The sequence below is a fragment of the Ranitomeya imitator genome, chromosome 1 (genome assembly GCF_032444005.1).
Source record: "Ranitomeya imitator isolate aRanImi1 chromosome 1, aRanImi1.pri, whole genome shotgun sequence".
Taxonomy (NCBI): domain Eukaryota; kingdom Metazoa; phylum Chordata; class Amphibia; order Anura; family Dendrobatidae; genus Ranitomeya; species Ranitomeya imitator.
Window position 1 is genome coordinate 436,470,610 of NC_091282.1, and position 20,178 is coordinate 436,490,787.

Genomic DNA, 20,178 nt, shown 5'->3' on the forward strand with positions numbered 1-20,178 from the left:
TGAGTCGAATCATCTGAAGAACATTGATGTTACCCTTCAGAGAAGCAGAATGGTGCTGGATACCGGAGAAGATGGTTGTAGGTGAGTAAAGGATCACACTGACCATACACTATATACACATTGTGGCAAAGCCAGGTAGACTAAGGTTAAATCCTAGCTCTGCAGGCTCAGATTAGGTGTACCTAAATAGCTCTGCTTATAAACCAGGTACAAGAAAGATATATATTTTGGTACCGTGTTAGCCAGTGGATAGAAAAATATGTAGAATTGAGAGTCCTCTGTGGTTGATACCTTTTAATGGCTAACTGAAAAGATGGTAACAAATTGCAAGCTTTCGAGACTACTCAGTCTATGCCTGATGAAGAGACCTAAGTAGTCTCGAAAGCTTGCAATTTGTTACCATCTTTTCAGTTAGCCATTAAAAGGTATCAACCACAGAGGACTCTCAATTCTACATCAAGCCACTCTCAGATTACATAACAAAATAACGGGTGACAAATTCCCTTTAATTGTATCTTTCAAGACCAGTTAGTATCTGTTAGAAGCAGAAGCCAAGAATGTATCATAAACAGAACCATAAGAAAAAATTCCCACCTTACGTGCTGATAATTTCCTATGTATATCGCTCTGGAGTTCTACTAAATGAACAGCTGATCTTAAAACAATGTGATGTTCACACAGTGTATATCCATATATTGATGGGTAAAATAAATATCCAATCTCAAAATACTAAGGTGATGAAAGTTAGCTGCTAATTGTAAAATGTCAGGTGTCATATAACTCCATAACTGTGGAAAATATGCCGTCAATAAAAGGGTTATCCTGTTTCAAAAAAACTCTTTCCTCCTGGCTGCAGTTTATTTATAAAAAAGAACAAATGTGCCTTACTCACTCTCACCAGGTTCTGTGCTAAGTCTCCATCACTGTTCCCAGGGTCTCTTATTGTCTGCAGCGCTGAGAACACGGTAATAACAATGTTGTATCCATTGACTGAGGTCGAAGGCTCTGACGTTGGTCATGTCATCAGCTTGGTCAGCGCCCCTGACCTCAGTTTTTGGATGCAGTATTGGCCAAGTGAAGTTAATGCTGCAGACAACATCAACCTTTGGTAGCAGCAGAGTGCCATCATTGGACCTGATTGGGTGATTAAACCAAAGTTTGTTTTTAAGCAAACTGCACCTGGTTGATGGGATTTTCCAAAAATCAAAAATGCCTTTTAAATATTGAAGTATAATTGCAACTGATAATTACAATGAATGAAAACAGTATATGTAGAGTAATATACATTAAAGGTGAATATTCCTCTTACCTTGGTAAACCGATTTAACAGAATGGGTCAGTAACTTTTGCAAACACAGGCAGTAATTCTAACCATTGTAAAAAGTCAAATTTTAGATGTGACATCCTTGTTATGGTACCCTATTACAGGCAGGTCGCCCTCCTCGTCACAGTAGTAACTGCTGACAAAGTGCTAATCCAAGTTTAGGAAATGTCTCTCTCTACGAGCTCGTGCAGACGACTGTATAACAAGGACGAGTGCTATCCATCATTTTGACGACTAGCACTCATCCCCATGTAATTCTATGGGGCTGTGCACATGCCTGATTTTTTTTTTCCAGACCGACTTAGTCGCTTAGAGGAAAGAAATTGCAGCATGCACGATTTGCCTCTGAGAATCGGATGGCACTTGCCCATTCAACTCTATGGATCTCTGGAAAAAATCGGACTGCACTCGGATGGACTGACATTATAGAGAAGTTGGAGACATTTTTATTTCTCCCCATCTCTGAGATTAGGAAAATGTGGAGAAAACAGTGGTCTGCTCCTGCCATAAGTGTCTGACACCATTATCACTTCTAACGGGATGCTCCTATTTCAGCTTTTTTGAAAGTTAGGCCACTCCGATTACATCTTTGCTGCTTGGAAGAGTTAGTGACGACGAAACGATTGAATGAGGAGGAAAGTAAAAATACAATTCTAAACTTTTCAAACACAAAAATTGTAAAAATGAGCCATATAACAATATTAATAACATATAAAACAAACACCCTTTATATAAGCCTGGAGATTGGCATGAAATAATAAAGACATGACATGGGCTGCTGCTCTATCAATCAGAACCTGTTACTGGTTTATGAAACTTGAGCTGTGATCAAATCATAATAGATTCTGATTTATGAGATAAAATGCCAAACTTTTTTTTATTGAACTGTAACAACGTATGTGATCATCAGAAAAAATATCACTTTGGAGGAGGGAAGCATATACAGCAAAGTAAAGGCAATATTCGAAAAGTGGATAATTCTCTTTCTTTCGCACACTCTTTTGGCCCATAGTGGTTGTCGAAGGGTAGATTCAGGTAATAACAGTGGGTCCTTTACGTCCGGTCCGTTCATGTATCTGGGAAAGTTTCAGAGCGATAGCTATAAGAGGACCCAGCACTGCCTGTGGGAAGAAGAGATAAACAACAACAATTTTGGTTAATGCATAATAAGCTGCATTCAAAGAAACAAATACATTTGAAGAAGCACTCCTATGAAAATGTTTATTGCCTAAACCTGTGCAAATATATGCGCAGTGTAGTGTAATTGCAGGAATATGCTCACTGATAAGTCTTCCCTGGTTTCCAGCGCCGCTCCGGTCCTCTTCTTGGTCACGTGACTTCTATTCCAACTTGCTAAATCACATTGGGGAGCAGGAGATCGCTTTATCAATGTAAATCTACGGAGCTTTGGTCTGACACTTCATTGACTTAAATTGTAAAAGCAACTTCCAGCTCACAGATCTAGCAAGTCGGCATAGAAGCCACATGACTCAGGACCGGAGCGGCGCTGGAAACCAGGTAAGACGGCGATCAGTGAGTATACTACCGCAATTACACTACACTACATATAAATTTACACAGGTTTAGGCAGTAAAAGGAGACTGAGTGACCTCTAGTCGTTCTCACCTTTTATCTTTAGGAGTGCATCCGGGGGCCACTTGGCTTTCTGTTTGCCACAGTCAATGCACTCCTGAAGATTAATGGTTCAGACCATTGGTTTGAGCTGTGTGCTCTCCGATGCTTCAGCAACATTGGAGGAGCTCAGTGGCATTTTAACTGGCCAGATTGTGTACTCCAGCAATCAAACCAGGCTTACATTAGAACTTACAAGCTCTGTTAAAAAGATCTTGCAAGTGCTGCACAATAAACTTAAAATTCTCTCCATTTTTATGAATGGAGAAAATTCTAATATGGGGTAAATGGCAAATTTGCTTGTTCCTAAAAGCACTTTTCAACATTGACCATTCTAGGTGGTGTGACTGTGTATGTAAATTCCCGTATTTTTCAGATTATAAGATGCCCTTTTTTAGCCAGAACTTTTTGGGAAAATTGGGATGGTCTTATAATCTGAATGTAGTTTACCAGGGGTGCAGCTGTGATGAAGCAGGGTCTGAAGAGGCAGGGTCGCTGCTTCAGGAAGCTGACTCGTAGGAGGGGGTGTTCAGCCGTGCGAGGCTGCGGGCTTTCAGAAAATGTCGTCAGGGTCCCCGCATTTCCCATCATTTTCACTGCTGTGGACTTTAGGAAAATCACCACTAGAAGCAGCGCATGCGCAGATTGACATTTCACCACTGAGATCTTGTCTCCCGAGATCTCAGTCTACGCAAGCGCAGCATCTGGCAACAATTTTTCTGAAGTACACAGCAGTGAAAATGATGGGAAGTGCGGGGACTCCGCCAAAATGTTCTGATAGCTTGGAGCCCACCGTACCCTTGCACCACCGAACAATAACCTCCTCTCAGCCCGGGGACACAGCATCATCCCACTTATGTCACCGCCGCCAGCTTCTTGCAGGAGCTGCCCTCCCTTCTGAGAGCCCACTCTACTGTACCCCCTCCCCCCCCCCCCCTCGGTAAGCTGCTGTTTCCCATTTTCCTCCCAAAATTGGGGTGCATTTTATGGTCCAGTGCATAATCAGCAAAATATGCTACAGTGGGGCAAAAAAGTATTTAGTCAGTCAGCAATAGTGCAAGTTCCACCACTTAAAAAGATGAGAGGCGTCTGTAATTTACATCATAGGTAGACCTCAACTATGGGAGACAAACTGAGAAGAAAAAATCCAGAAAATCACATTGTCTGTTTTTTTAACATTTTATTTGCATATTATGGTGGAAAATAAGTATTTGGTCAGAAACAAACAATCAAGATTTCTGGCTCTCACAGACCTGTAACTTCTTCTTTAAGAGTCTCCTCTTTCCTCCACTCATTACCTGTAGTAATGGCACCTGTTTAAACTTGTTATCAGTATAAAAAGACACCTGTGCACACCCTCAAACAGTCTGACTCCAAACTCCACTATGGTGAAGACCAAAGAGCTGTCAAAGAACACCAGAAACAAAATTGTAGCCCTGCACCAGGCTGGGAAGACTGAATCTGCAATAGCCAACCAGCTTGGAGTGAAGAAATCAACAGTGGGAGCAATAATTAGAAAATGGAAGACATACAAGACCACTGATAATCTCCCTCGATCTGGGGCTCCACGCAAAATCCCACCCCGTGGGGTCAGAATGATCACAAGAACGGTGAGCAAAAATCCCAGAAACACGCGGGGGGACCTAGTGAATGAACTGCAGAGAGCTGGGACCAATGTAACAAGGCCTACCATAAGTAACACACTACGCCACCATGGACTCAGATCCTGCAGTGCCAGACGTGTCCCACTGCTTAAGCCAGTACATGTCCGGGCCCGTCTGAAGTTTGCTAGAGAGCATTTGGATGATCCAGAGGAGTTTTGGGAGAATGTCCTATGGTCTGATGAAACCAAACTGGAACTGTTTGGTAGAAACACAACTTGTCGTGTTTGGAGGAAAAAGAATACTGAGTTGCATCCATCAAACACCATACCTACTGTAAAGCATGGTGGTGGAAACATCATGCTTTGGGGCTGTTTCTCTGCAAAGGGGCCAGGACGACTGATCCGGGTACATGAAAGAATGAATGGGGCCATGTATCGTGAGATTTTGAGTGCAAACCTCCTTCCATCAGCAAGGGCATTGAAGATGAAACGTGGCTGGGTCTTTCAACATGACAATGATCCAAAGCACACCGCCAGGGCAACGAAGGAGTGGCTTCGTAAGAAGCATTTCAAGGTCCTGGAGTGGCCTAGCCAGTCTCCAGATCTCAACCCTATAGAAAACCTTTGGAGGGAGTTGAAAGTGCGTGTTGCCAAGCGAAAAGCCAAAAACATCACTGCTCTAGAGGAGATATGTATGGAGGAATGGGCCAACATACCAACAACAGTGTGTGGCAACCTTGTGAAGACTTACAGAAAACGTTTGACCTCTGTCATTGCCAACAAAGGATATATTACAAAGTATTGAGATGAAATTTTGTTTCTGACCAAATACTTATTTTCCACTATAATATGCAAATAAAATGTTAAAAAAACAGACAGTGTGATTTTCTGGATTTTTTTTTCTCAGTTTGTCTCCCATAGTTGAGGTCTACCTATGATGTAAATTACAGACGCCTCTCATCTTTTTAAGTGGTGGAACTTGCACTATTGCTGACTGACTAAATACTTTTTTGCCCCACTGTATATAATTTAAGGAGTAGCAATTTTATTGCATTTAGGGTTGTTTTGGGCCATTAATCTTTTTACTTGAACTTAAAAGCAAAAAAGAAAAAAGAATATATGGTAGTATAAAATCATTTTTGTCATGTTATTTTAACCTCTTCATGACCCAGCCTATTTTGACCTTAAAGACCTTGTCGTTTTTTGCAATTCTGACCAGTGTCCCTTTATGAGGTAATAACTCAGGAACGCTTAACGGATCCTAGCGGTTCTGAGATTGTTTTTTCGTGACATATTGGGCTTCATGTTAGTGGTAAATTTAGGTCAATAAATTCTGCGTTTATTTGTGATAAAAACGGAAATTTGGCGAAAATTTTGCAAATTTTGCAATTTTCACGTTTTGAATTTTTATTCTGTTAAACCAGAGAGTTATGTGACACAAAATAGTTAATAAATAACATTTCCACATGTATACTTTACATCAGCACAATTTTGGAAACAAAATTTCTTTTTGCTAGGAAGTTATAAGGGTTAAAATTTGACCAGCGATTTCTCATTTTTACAACGAAATTTACAATACCATTTTTTTTAGGGACCACCTCACATTTGAAGTCAGTTTGAGGGGTCTATATGGCTGAAAATACCCAAAAGTGACACCATTCTAAAAAATGCACCCCTCAAGGTACTCAAAACCACATTCAAGAAGTTTATTAACCCTTCAGGTGCTTCACAGCAGCAGAAGCAACATGGAAGGAAAAAATGAACATTTAACTTTTTAGTCACAAAAATTATCTTTTAGCAACAATTTTTTTATTTTCCCAATGGTAAAAGGAGAAACTGAACCACGAAAGTTGTTGTCCAATTTGTCCTGAGTACGCTGATATCTCATATGTGGGGGTAAACCACTGTTTGGGCGCACGGCAGGGCTTGGAAGGGAAGGAGCACCATTTGACTTTTTGAATGAAAAATTGGCTCCACTCTTTAGCGGACACCATGTCACGTTTGGAGAGCCCCCGCGTGCCTAAAAATTGGAGCTCCCCCACAAGTGACCCCATTTTGGAAACTAGACGCCCCAAGGAACTTATCTAGATGCATAGTGAGCACTTTAAACCCTCAGGTGCTTCACAAATTGATCTGTAAAAATGAAAAAGTACTTTTTTTTCACAAAAAAATTCTTTTCGCCTCAATTTTTTCATTTTCACATGGGTAAGAGAATAAAATGGATCATAAAATTTGTTGGTCAATTTCTCCCGAGTACGCCGATACCTCATATGTGGGGGTAAACCACTGTTTGGGCACACGGCAGGGCTCGGAAGGGAAGGCGCGCCATTTGACTTTTTGAATGGAAAATTAGCTCCAATTGTTAGCGGACACCATGTCGCGTTTGGAGAGCCCCTGTGTGCCTAAACATTGGAACTTCCCCACAAGTGACCCCATTTTGGAAACTAGACCCCAAAAGGAACTAATCTAGATGTGTGGTGAGGACTTTGAACCCCCAAGTGCTTCACAGAAGTTTATAACGCAGAGCCATGAAAATAAAAAATAATTTTTCTTTCCTCAAAAATGATATTTTAGCCTGGATTTTCCTATTTTGCCAAGGGTAATAGGAGAAATTGGACCCCAAATGTTGTTGTCCAGTTTGTCCTGAGTACGCTGATACCCCATATGTGGGGGTAAACCACTGTTTGGGCGCACGGCAGGGCTCAGAAGGGAAGGCACGCCATTTGGCTTTTTAAATGGAAAATTAGCTCCAATCATTAGCGGACACCATGTCACGTTTGGAGAGCCCCTATGTGCCTAAACATTGGAGATCCCCCACAAATGACCCCATTTTGGAAACTAGACCCCAAAAGGAACTAATCTAGATGTGTGGTGAGGACTTTGAACCCCCAAGTGCTTGTTAGGACTGGCGGAACGCACCAAGAAAGGTGATATAGATGCGTTCGCAGTCCGGGGTCCACCGTGCAGGTGAAAACCTGCTGCTAGTAAATACAGACTATATGGCGGTACACTAAAGTATATACACGTGGGTTCAACCTCACCCAGCGTGAAGGGAGCAATCCTGTTGCGTCACAGGATCGCGGTACCGCACCTAAAGCGCGAGCGAGTAGTCAGCGTACTTAACCCCAACTGGGATTGAAGTCCGATTAGACCCTCGCTGGCACTACACCACAACTGGGTGTGTAAGGAAACTAAGTATAAATATATAAATGCACAGGAGTGCGAGCAATGCCGCACTGACGGACGCCACCAACCACACTGGCTTGGGTATGGAAAGCGCAAGGCAAGCGCACGGCGCTGTACAGGCGGACACAGCAAGAGGACGCTGTAATGTGTGTATCGTGCAGATGATTAGTCGGGCGCTAGATAGCTACCAACATCCGCGAGCAAACAACAACTCTAGGGAGGGATATTTAGGAGCTTTCATCCATCGACATACATTCATCTACACACACACATATAACATTATGAGACAATACTAGCGCATGGCCGTGCGGTCATGCGCAGTTTATATAGTTGCAGCACAGGAAGTGGCTACAGCACTTTTGCCCTTCCAAGACCTGCCAAGAGGACCAATGGAATGTGCTGCAGAGCCTGAGCACATGACCCTCGATCTCCAACGGGAGATCTTACCCTGGGCATGCTCAGTACATGCAGACAAGGACTTAGTCCCAGAGAAGTCCGCTCGCTGCTGACCAGCACTGACTTTAATGGCAGAGACTGGAGAAGCAGCAGCAACTCTTCGCACAGAGTCAGACTGAGCGAGACGCTGGGATCGACGTCCCTGCTGAGCAGACTCCACTGCGGCTGGAGGAGAATGGGAGACCGCAGCGGAGACGGATCGAGATTCCCCCTGTGCAGCAGAGGAAACTCGATTCCTAACATGGCCCCCCCCTCCTTGGGCCTCGCTACGTTCGAAGGCAGCAATGAGCTGCGGAGCCCGAATGTGCTCAACAGGCTCCCAGGACCTGTCCTCGGGGCCATAACCCTTCCAGTCTACCAAATAAATTTTTTTACCACGCACCACCTTGCACCCCAAAATAGCGTTCACCTCATAATCGTCCGTAGACGAACCCGATGTCCCAGCAGATGACTCGGAAAACCGGGACATAAGCACGGGTTTCAAGAGGGACACATGAAAGGTGTCGGTGATACCCAGGCGTGGCGGAAGGGCCAAACGATAGACCACAGGATTAACCTGCTCGAGGACCTTGAATGGGCCCAAGTAGCGAGGAGCAAATTTAGTGGACTCAACTCGCAGCCTGATGTTACGGGCGGAGAGCCACACCAAGTCGCCAGGAGCAAAGGTCGGAGCGGGGCGCCGATGAGCATCGGCGGAGGACCTCATTCTCTCCTTAGAGGCCCGAATGGCATCCTGAGTGCGGTCCCAAATATCCCGTGCCTCCACAGCCCAGTCTGCCACATTGGAGTCGGCGGAAGACACAGGCATAGGCACAGGTACCCGTGGATGCTGACCATAGTTGAGGAGGAATGGGGTTTGTCCAGTGGAGTCGGCTACGGCGTTGTTCAGTGCAAACTCTGCTCATGATAGCAAGGATGCCCAGTCATCCTGCCTGGCTGAAACAAAATGTCGCAGGTTTGTGACCAAGGTCTGGTTGGCCCTCTCTACGCAAACTGGGAACCCCGGTCACTGACAATTTTGTCTGGCATACCATGCAGGCGGAAGATATGTCTAATGAACAACGCTGCCAAAGCCTGTGCAGAAGGTAACCGCGGCAGCGGCACCAAATGCACCATTTTTGAGAAATGATCAGTGATGACCCAAATGATGGTACAGCCGCGAGACTTGGGCAAACCCACAACAAAGTCCATCCCGACCATCTCCCAGGGCCTATCTGCCACCGGCAAGGGATAGAGCAAACCAGCTGGCCTTTGACGCAGAGATTTATTTTTGGCGCAGGAGACACACGCCAGAACATAATCCCTGACATCCCAGACCATATGCGGCCACCAGTACGTCCTCGCCAGTAGCTCAGATGTCCTCTTTGTCCCAAAGTGTCCACCCACCCTGGACGAATGAGCCCAAGAGAGAACCTCCGGTCACAAATTAATGGGCACAAAAGTCTTGCCCGGAGGCACAGACTCTAGCGAAACCGGCGCCACGGTTCTCAGGCTCTCGGAAGGGACAATAAGCCGAGGCTCCTCTTCCTCCTCCTCAGTTGACATAAGGGAGCGAGAGAGAGCGTCAGCACGGATATTCTTCTCCCCGGCGAGATAATGAAGGGAAAAGTGGAACCGGGAGAAGAACAGGGACCATCTGGCCTGGCGAGAATTTAGCCGCTGGGCTGTCTGCAAATAGACCAAATTTTTGTGGTCCGTGTAAACTTGGAAGGGAAACCGCGCACCTTCCAGAAGGTGTCTCCACTCCGAAAAGGCCAACTTCATTGCTAGCAACTCCCTGTCCCCGATGGAGTAATTCCTCTCCGCTGGCGTGAAGGTCTTGGAGAAGAAGAAGCATGGATGCTTCCGACCTTGAGCATCCTTTTGGTAGAGGACTGCTCCAGCACCAACGGACGAGGCATCCACCTCCAGTAGGAATGGCTTATCCACATCGGGACGATGTAAGATGGGAGCGCTAGCAAAGTGGGACTTAATATAAGTGAAGGCCTTGGAGACCTCTTCCGACCACAATTTGGGATTCGCTCCCTTCTTGGTGAGGGCTACCAAGGGAGCTACCAGAGTTGAGAAGTGGGGAATGAACTGGCGGTAATAGTTTATGAACCCCATAAAGCGCTGCACCGCTTTAAGAGAATGGGGCTCTTGCCAGTCCATCACAGCCTGTAGTTTGGCAGGATCCATAGCCAATCCCTGGGCGGAGATGATATAGCCCAGGAAAGGTAAGGACTCCTGCTCAAACACACACTTGTCCAACTTTGCATAAAGAGAGTTTGCCCGTAGGAGGTAGAAGACTCTGCCAACATCTCTCCGGTGGGAGTCAATATCTGGAGAAAAGATGAGAATATCATCCAGATATACTACAACCGAGGTGGAAAGCATATCCCGGAAGATGTCGTTGACAAAGTCTTGGAAAACGGCAGGTGCATTACAGAGCCCGAAGGGCATCACCAGATACTCATAGTGCCCATCTCTGGTGTTAAATGCCATTTTCCACTCGTCCCCCTCACGGATGCGAATCAGGTTATAAGCACCCTGCAGATCTAGTTTAGTAAACACTCTAGCTCCCCGAAGCCTATCGAAAAGCTCAGATATCAACGGCAAAGGGTACTTGTTCTTAACTGTGATAGCATTAAGACCCCTGTAGTCTATGCATGGACGTAGTTCTCCATTCTTCTTCTGCACGAAAAAGAACCCTGCCCCAGCAGGTGACACTGACTTCCTGATGAACCCTCTTGCCAGATTCTCTTGTATGTACTGAGACATTGCCTCCGTTTCCGGGAGAGATAATGGATAGACTCGACCCCGGGGAGGCTCAGCACCAGGCAAGAGATCAATAGGACAGTCATAGGGGCGATGGGGCGGAAGAGTCTCCGCTGCCTTTTTGGAGAATACGTCTGCATAAGACCAATATTGCTTGGGGAGAGAGGAGAGATCTGCGGGTACCTCTGTAGTAGTAACCTGAACGCACTCTCGATGACACCTGTTCCCACAAGATTCACCCCATCCCAGAATTCTGCCTGAGGACCACTCGATGTGAGGAGAGTGGTACCGTAACCAAGGTATCCCCAAGAGAACCTCATCAATTCCCTCAGGAATGACGAGTAGAGATATAATCTCCTGATGAGATGGTGACATGGACAGAGTAAAAGGGATAGTTTGATGTGTAATCTGTGTGGGCAGTGTCGACCCATTCACCACTCGTACCGTTACTGGTTGAGATAGCATGACCAGAGGAATTGCGTGACATTGGGCGAAGGCTTCATAAAATTGCCCTCCGCCCCAGAATCCACGCAGAGTTCCACCGGGTGAGAGGATGAGCCCAATGGTATTGTCCCCTTAAAGGACAATTTGGAGGCAAACGTCGCCGTGTCTAGTGCACCTCCACCAACTACCACTAGACGCTGACGTTTCCTCGACCGCTGGAGACATCTGGAGGCAAGATGTCCAGACTGTTGGCAAAGATGACAAATCTGGAGTGCACGAGCGGTCCAGGACTTAGATCCTGCTCGAGACTCTACCACAGGCTCATGGGGCTCAGGAGCCTGGTCTGGAGATTCCAAAGGTTTGGCGAAGGTGGGAGCCAGCCGAAACCTCTGCCTACACTGGACTCGCTCTAACCTCCGCTCGTGAAAACGGAGATCAATACGAGTGGATAGAGTAATTAATTCCTCCAGTGTGGCGGGAATCTCCCTAGTGGCCAGGGCGTCCTTAACGTGGTCAGCCAGCCCCCTCCAAAATATTGGAATGAGGGCTTTATCCGACCACTCCAGCTCAGATGCTAAGGTGCGGAAGTGGACGGCAAAATGACTGACCAAGGACAAGCCCTGAGTCAATGCCAACAATTGGAGCGCCGTATCATGGGTGACACGAGGTCCTAAAAAGACCTGTTTCAGAGTGCTCAGAAACAACGGAGCACTCTGCACCACATGATCGCTACGCTCCCATAGCGGCGTAGCCCACTGCAACGCTCTGTCCGACAGAAGAGACACTATAAATCCCACCTTAGCCCGCTCTGTAGGGAAACGAGAGGCTAGAAGCTCGAGATGGATAGAGCACTGACTCACGAAACCCCTACAAGACTTACTGTCACCAGAGAATTTCTCTGGAAGCGGGAGGCGAGTTAGAGTCGGGACAGGAGCGGCAGTGGACAAGGTGGCTGCAGCAACACTAGCAGCCTGAACAGCGACAGCAGTGACATCCACAGCTGAATTGAACGCTCAAGAGCCGCCAACCTTCCCTCCAGCTGCTGGATGTACCGCTGTGAACGCTGATCGTCCATCATTTACTAGCCAGACCCTGGCGCTAGTATTCTGTTAGGACTGGCGGAACGCACCAAGAAAGGTGATATAAATGCGTTCGCAGTCCGGGGTCCACCGTGCAGGTGAAAACCTGCTGCTAGTAAATACAGACTATATGGCGGTACACTAAAGTATATACACGTGGGTTCAACCTCACCCAGCGTGAAGGGAGCAATCCTGTTGCGTCACAGGATCGCGGTACCGCACCTAAAGCGCGAGCGAGTAGTCAGCGTACTTAACCCCAACTGGGATTGAAGTCCGATTAGACCCTCGCTGGCACTACACCACAACTGGGTGTTTAAGGAAACTAAGTATAAATATATAAATGCACAGGAGTGCGAGCAATGCCGCACTGACGGACGCCACCAACCACACTGGCTTGGGTATGGAAAACGCAAGGCAAGCGCACGGCGCCGTACAGGCGGACACAGCAAGAGGACGCTGTAATGTGTGTATCGTGCAGATGATTAGTCGGGCGCTAGATAGCTACCAACATCCGCGAGCAGACAACAACTCTAGGGAGGGATATTTAGGAGCTTTCATCCATCGACATACATTCATCTACACACACACATATAACATTATGAGACAATACTAGCGCATGGCCGTGCGGTCATGCGCAGTTTATATAGTTGCAGCACAGGAAGTGGCTACAGCACTTTTGCCCTTCCAAGACCTGCCAAGAGGACCAATGGAATGTGCTGCAGAGCCTGAGCACATGACCCTCGATCTCCAACGGGAGATCTTACCCTGGGCATGCTCAGTACGTGCAGACAAGGACTTAGTCCCAGAGAAGTCCGCTCGCTGCTGACCAGCACTGACTTTAATGGCAGAGACTGGAGAAGCAGCAGCAACTCTTCGCACAGAGTCAGACTGAGCGAGACGCTGGGATCGACGTCCCTGCTGAGCAGACTCCACTGCGGCTGGAGGAGAATGGGAGACCGCAGCGGAGACAGATCGAGATTCCCCCTGTGCAGCAGAGGAAACTCGACTCCTAACAGTGCTTCACAGAAGTTTATAACGCAGAGCCATGAAAATAAAAATAAAAAAATATTTTCTCAAAAATGATCTTTTAGCCTGCAATTTTTTATTTTTCCAAGGGTAACAGGAGAAATTTGACCCCAAAAGTTGTTGTCCAGTTTCTCCTGAGTACGCTGATACCCCATATGTGGGGGTAAACCACTGTTCGGGCACATGCCGGGGCTCGGAATTGAAGTAGTGACGTTTTGAAATGCAGACTTTGATGGAATGCTCTGCGGGCGTCACGTTGCGTTTGCAGAGCCCCTGATGTGGCTAAACAGTAGAAACCCCCCACAAGTGACCCCATTTTGGAAACTAGACCACGAAAGGAACTTATCTAGATGTATGGTGAGCACTTTGAACCCCCAAGTGCTTCATAGAAGTTTATAATGCAGAGGCGTGAAAATAATAAATACGTTTTCTTTCCTCAAAAATAATTATTTAGCCCAGAATTTTTTATTTTCCCAAGGGTTACAGGAGAAATTGGACCCCAAAAGTTGTTGTCCAGTTTCTCCTGAGTACGCTGATACCCCATATGTGGGGGTAAGCCACTGTTTGGGCACACGTCGGGGCTCAGAAGGGAAGTAGTGACTTTTGAAATGCAGACCTTGATGGAATGGTCTGCGGGCGTCACGTTGCGTTTGCAGAGACCCTGGTGTGCCTAAACAGTAGAAACCCTCCACAAGTGACCCCATTTTAGAAACTAGACCCCCCAAGGAACTTATCTAGATATGTGGTGAGCACTTTGAACCCCCAAGTGCTTCACAGACGTTTACAACGCAGAGCCGTGAAAATAAAAAATCATTTTTCTTTCCTCAAAAATGATGTTTTAGCAAGTATTTTTTTATTTTCACAAGGGTAACAGGAGAATTTGGACACCAGTAATTGTTGCGCAGTTTATCCTGAGTATGCTGGTACCCCATATGTGGGGGTAAACCACTGTTTGGGCACACGTCGGGGCTCGGAATTGAGGGAGCACCATTTGACTTTTTGAATACAAGATTGGCTGGAATCAATGGTGGCGCCATGTTGCGTTTGGAGACCCCTGATGTGCCTAAACAGTGGTAACCCCTCAATTCTACCTCCAACACTAACCCCTCCACACCCCTAACCCTAATCCCAACTGTAGCCACAACCCTAATTCCAACCCTAACCCTAAGGCTATGTGCTCACGTTGCAGATTCGTGTGAGATTTTTCAGCATCATTTTTGAAAAATCCGCGGGTAAAAGGCACTGCGTTTTACCTGCGGATTTTCCGCGGATTTCCAGTGTTTTTTGTTCGGATTTCACCTGCGGATTCCTATTGAGGAACAGGTGTAAAACGCTGCGGAATCCGCACAAAGAATTGACATGCTGCGGAAAATACAACGCAGCGTTTCCGCGCGGTATTTTCCACACCATGGGCACAGCAGATTTGGTTTTCCATATGTTTACATGGTACTGTAAACCTGATGGAACACTGCTGCGAATCTGCAGCGGCCAATCCGCTGCGGATCCGCAGCCAAATCCGCACCGTGTGCACATAGCCTAATTCTAAAGGTATGTGCACACGCTGCGGAAAACGCTGCGGATCCGCAGCAGTTTCCCATGAGTTTACAGTTCAATGTAAACCTATGGGAAACAAAAATCGCTGTACACATGCTGCAGAAAAACTGCACGGAAACGCAGCAGTTTACATTCCGCAGCATGTCACTTCTTTCTGCGGATTCCGCAGCGGTTTTACAACTGCTCCAATAGAAAATCGCAGTTGTAAAACCGCAGTGAAATGCGTAGAAAAAACGCGGTAAATCCGCCATAAATCCGCAGCGGTTTAGCACTGCGGATTTATCAAATCCGCAGCGGAAAAATCCGCAGAGGACCAGAATACGTGTGAACATACCGAAACCCTAACCCTAACCCTAGCCCTAACCCTAGCCCTAACCCTAACCCTAGCCCTAACCCTAGCCCTAACCCTAGCCCTAAGCCTAACCCTAGCCCTAACCCTAACCCTACCCCTAACCCTATTCTAACATTAGTTATATACATCTTTATATATATAATATAATCTTTATATTTTATTGTCCCTACCTATGGGGGTGAGCACGGGGGGGTGGATCGGAGTGCAGGGGGGGTGATTGGAGCACGGGGGGTGATTGGAGCACGGGGGGAGCGGAGCACAGGACGGAGGGGAGCCAGAGCAGTGTACCGGACAGATCGGAGGGCTGCGGGGGCGATCGGTGGGGTGGGGTGGGGGCACATTAGTGTTTCCAGCCATGGCCGATGATATTGCAGCATCGGCCATGGCTGGATTGTAATATTTCACCAGTTTTAATAGGTGAAATATTACAAATCGCTCTGATTGGCAGTTTCACTTTCAACAGCCAATCAGAGCGATCGTAGCCACGGGGGGGGTGAAGCCACCCCCCCTGGGCTAAACTACCACTCCCCCTGTCCCTGCAGATCGGGTGAAATGGGAGTTAACCCTTTCACCCGATCTGCAGGGACGCGATCTTTCACCCGATCTGCAGGGACGCGATCTTTCCATGACGCCACATAGGTGTCATGGGTCGGATTGGCACCGACTTTCATGACGCCTATGTGGCGTCAAAGGTCGGGAAGGGGTTAAAATTATCTGAATGCACACACCAATATAATCAATGAATATTGAAGCAGGTAATAATTAAAAGTTGAACTCTAGTTAGCTTTTATGGACAGTTTTAGAAATTTGCTAAATCTTATCTCTCCAGTGAAAAAATGAAATTGCTTAGCATATCTCTATCAAGGCAAAGAACTAGCCCACAATATCTTCATGCACTAATAACACAGGTCTGCAGCTAAAAAGCTGTTTGATTATTTTCATCTAATTTCCATGTATTTTGGTGTGCTGAAAACGAAAAAAATATTGAAAAAAATCCTGGACGTCAGGATTTGCCACAAAATGCAAAATTCTCTTCAAATTTAGTATATTTTTCTCAATTTTTGATTGATGAAGCAATTCGTAAAATCACTTCCAAAAGATGGAGAATGCTTCAAATACTTGGTCACCAAGTTTCCAGGCCTCTCGGAGGCAAAATTGAAGGAAGGTGTGTTTGTCGGACCACACATTAGAAGGCTTATAGCTGATCAAGAGTTTATCAATACCATGACGCATCCTCAAAAAGAAGGGTGGTTTGCATTTAAAGAGGTCGTAGAGAAGCTTTTAGGCAATAACAAAGACCCTGACTACAAAAAAATCGTCGGACAAATGCTGAAAGCATTTCAAGCTTTAGGTTGCCTGATGAGTTTGAAAGTGCATTTCCTCCATTCCCACCCTGACAACTTTCCTGAAAATGTGGGAGCTGTGAGTGAAGAGCAAGGTGAACGATTCCACCAGGACATTAAAGAGATGGAAAGAAGATACCAGGGAAGATGGAGCATTAAAATGATGGCAGACTACTGTTGGACGCTTCAGAGAGACATTCCAGATGCTACTCACAAGTGTAAATGTACCAAGAGAAGCCTCACAGGGAAGAAGAATCGATTTTAGTGTGTGTTAGTGAGCTCATTGCAGTTAAAAAATGATTTTCATGAAACATTTGTAATAAAAAATTAATTTTCTGAGTCTATTTTCATTTATTTTGAGGTATTGTCTTATTTAACATAGTTACTTAAATTGTCAGAAAACGTGATGTCCTATGACAAAATGGAGGTCATTTTCGGATTCAGTGCACTTAAAAACATAAAGATTATGTGGAATAACCAAAACCGCTCTTGAAAAAAATTTTTTTGCAGACCTGTGATAATTCAAATAGTTCAAAACTGTGAACTAAAAGCCAGTGGACTGGCTTATAAAAGCACAAGTACTACCAATTTTGCTTCATATTTGTCATACACCCACCTTAGGATTGGCTCTCAATACCAGTTGAAGAAAAAAATTGTAAAACCCATAAAGACATCTCTGGAGAGGGGACACATCACCCTCACCCTGAACATGTGGGATTAATTATAACTGGACAAGTGAGAAAGAGCTGACACTTCCACCCCCATTGAAGTAGGACCCGCCGTGAAGAGTTAATTACAGCAGCGATCTGCTGGGAACCAGCCACCAAGAATAGGATTCGTTTACTCAGAGGCGGAGAAGTATACTTCTAAGGCAAGAACTTCCTCAGATCAATTGACCTGTCTCAGACACTCTGGAGCCAATGGTCAGTGAATTCAATTGAGCACATATGGGACATCATGTCTCATTCCATCCATCAATGCCACATTGCACCACAGACTGTCTAGGAGTTGACTGATGCTTTAATCCAAGTCTGGGAGGAGATCCCTCAGGAGAACATCGGCTGCCTCATCAGGAGCATATCCAGGCATTGTAGCAAGGTCATACAGGCGCGTGGAGGCCACACACACTACTTAGCATAATTTCCTTGTCTTGAGGCATTTTCACTGAAGGTGAATCAGCCTGTAATTTGATTTTCCACTTTGATTTTGAGTATCATTCCAAATCCAGACCTCGATGGGGATATTAATTTTGATTTACATTGATCATTTTTATGTTTCAACGCATTCCACTATGTAATGAATAACGATTTGCAACTGGAATATTTCATTCAGTGATATCCAGGATGTGGTATTTTATTGTTCCGTTTATTTTTTTGAGCAATGTATATATTCCATGCGTTTGCATCGGAGGTGTATATAGCATACGCTCACTATGTGTTCCCAATAACCGGCCTAGTAGTGGAAAGAGCCGCGGCCTTGTCCATCACTAGTCAGTCAATTGCGTAAGTGTTCTGCTGATTGGAGGCAGCAGAGTTGCATCCCCTGACAAACTGGTTGTAGTAGTGAGATTTGCGCGATTCCCCCTGCTTTTATCTCTGACAAATTGGTGGCAGCGGTGGGATCTGTGTGATCTCTCCATTGTTGCCGCTTACAATCCAACTCCTTGCATCTCCACTGTTCAATTCACTGAAAGATCCACAGTGCTCCGGCTAATGCGTGTCCTCTTCATTTCTTACCAGGTGTAGCTTTGCACATTTTGTACTTGTGCTAATACCATAGCTCAGTTCCATTTCCTGAAACATCAACCGATCAGGGTGTCGGGAGTAAAATCCAAACGGGTCTCATATGAATGACATATCATAAGGTTGGGCCATCATTATGGTAGTCCCAGAAACCCCTTTGAGTAAATTTTTAATTTTTATAAGCTTTACTTCTTTAAAATGGGTTAGTACAAAACTAATACTGTTGGATTAAGGTTATATTAGTTTGACTGAGTATCATATGCCTGATATTAGAGAAAATTAAATTCTTCTGCCAATCTTCATAATACACGGTTTAGAATATCTATATCGGGTAAGAATATAATTTCAGAAGGGAACGCTCAGTTTCATGTCTGTTTATGGATTTTATCTAGTTTTCAATCACTCTCTGTCACCTGCTTCAGGCCTTAAGAGAAATGTTTTACAGCCAAATAAAGGCAGAAAAGAGTTCATATAAATCCACACATTTTCGTAGTATTTTTGCCATCTGCACTTTCAGGATTACATACAGTTTATGTAAAGTTACATGACTGAATTTTACTTAATACAAAGATTGTTTTTGATTTTTAGTTTTGATTTGGTGGCAAATGCAATAGAAAATACAGTAAGAAACACATCAGAAACTTACGCCTTATAGCTTTATACATTACTCTCTCTATGAAAGAAGAGTATAAAAAAATTACATACAATAACTTAACCATAGTAAATACTGTACAAATGTATCAAGATAAACATTTTTATGGTATTAAATTAAAATTTTAAAACTACACTATGCCTGAAAATTATTACAGTGATTAAAAGTAATCACAGTTGATTATGAATTTCAGGAACTTGACGCTTTCCATCTTCATTATTTGCATTATTTTCATTATCACAGTTTAATACTGGACCACAATTCAATAATATTTCCTATTACTAAAAGGAATCAAATCTAAGGAGGTGAAGCATAAGAAGAGTCTGGGGGCGGTTACCTTCTCGGCTCTGTGCCTTGAACCACTGAGCTATGCAGCAGGTTCCCCAGGGGGCAGACTTAGAGACTGGGACAGGAAGGAAGCCAGGCAGAGAGCGGGAAAGGTGCGTGCGCAAGGGACAGAGCAGCGAGAGCAGCGGTCAGAGCAGGGCGCAGCTGCGCACCGAGAGAGAGAGAGAGCTCCCGGTCAGAGGACAAATACAGGGAGATTGCCCAGAAAGATGGCAGCTTGTGAGTGCATGAAAGCGGACTCTGCTGTGACTGGAGAGGGGCGCTTCGAGACCCGTGCAGAGACATTGGCCCTTGCAGAGACTGTGATCCCGTGGTACCCACGGTATCAGTACAGAGACTGTGATCCCTGGTACCCACGGTATCAGTGCAGAGCCCCTGATTCCTGGCTGTGCTGTAAAAGCTAAAGACTCAGAGCCTGTGCATATCACATTAACTCCTGAAACCCCAGGCAGCAGGCTCCTAGAGACTGCTCAGCCCACGGACAACAGAGGGACGACAAGTGCCGCTGTTTCTCGGCGCCTACATTGGAGAAGACGACCCTTCAAGCAAGTCATCATCAGACTGATAAGTGTTCTTTTTCTTAAGAAACCCTGCTTAATTCTGTTACACTGTTTGACTCCCATATTTTTGCACTGTGTATTGCTAGTTATATTCCACTGCTTCCTCCCTGCGAGGAGAAC

At 45.4% G+C, this 20,178-nt stretch overlaps 1 protein-coding gene across 1 annotated transcript in view; it reads right to left on the minus strand.

Annotated features, from left to right (window-relative positions):
- Positions 1–2,173: 2,173 nt before the first annotated feature.
- The window catches only part of PGM5 (phosphoglucomutase 5), a 382,535-nt gene continuing 364,530 nt past the window's right edge, over positions 2,174–20,178 (minus strand). The window contains exon 11 of the mRNA XM_069763768.1: positions 2,174–2,445. Within this exon, the coding sequence (XP_069619869.1) occupies positions 2,356–2,445 (90 nt within the window). The 3' untranslated portion in view covers positions 2,174–2,355. The remainder of the gene's footprint in view (positions 2,446–20,178) is intronic.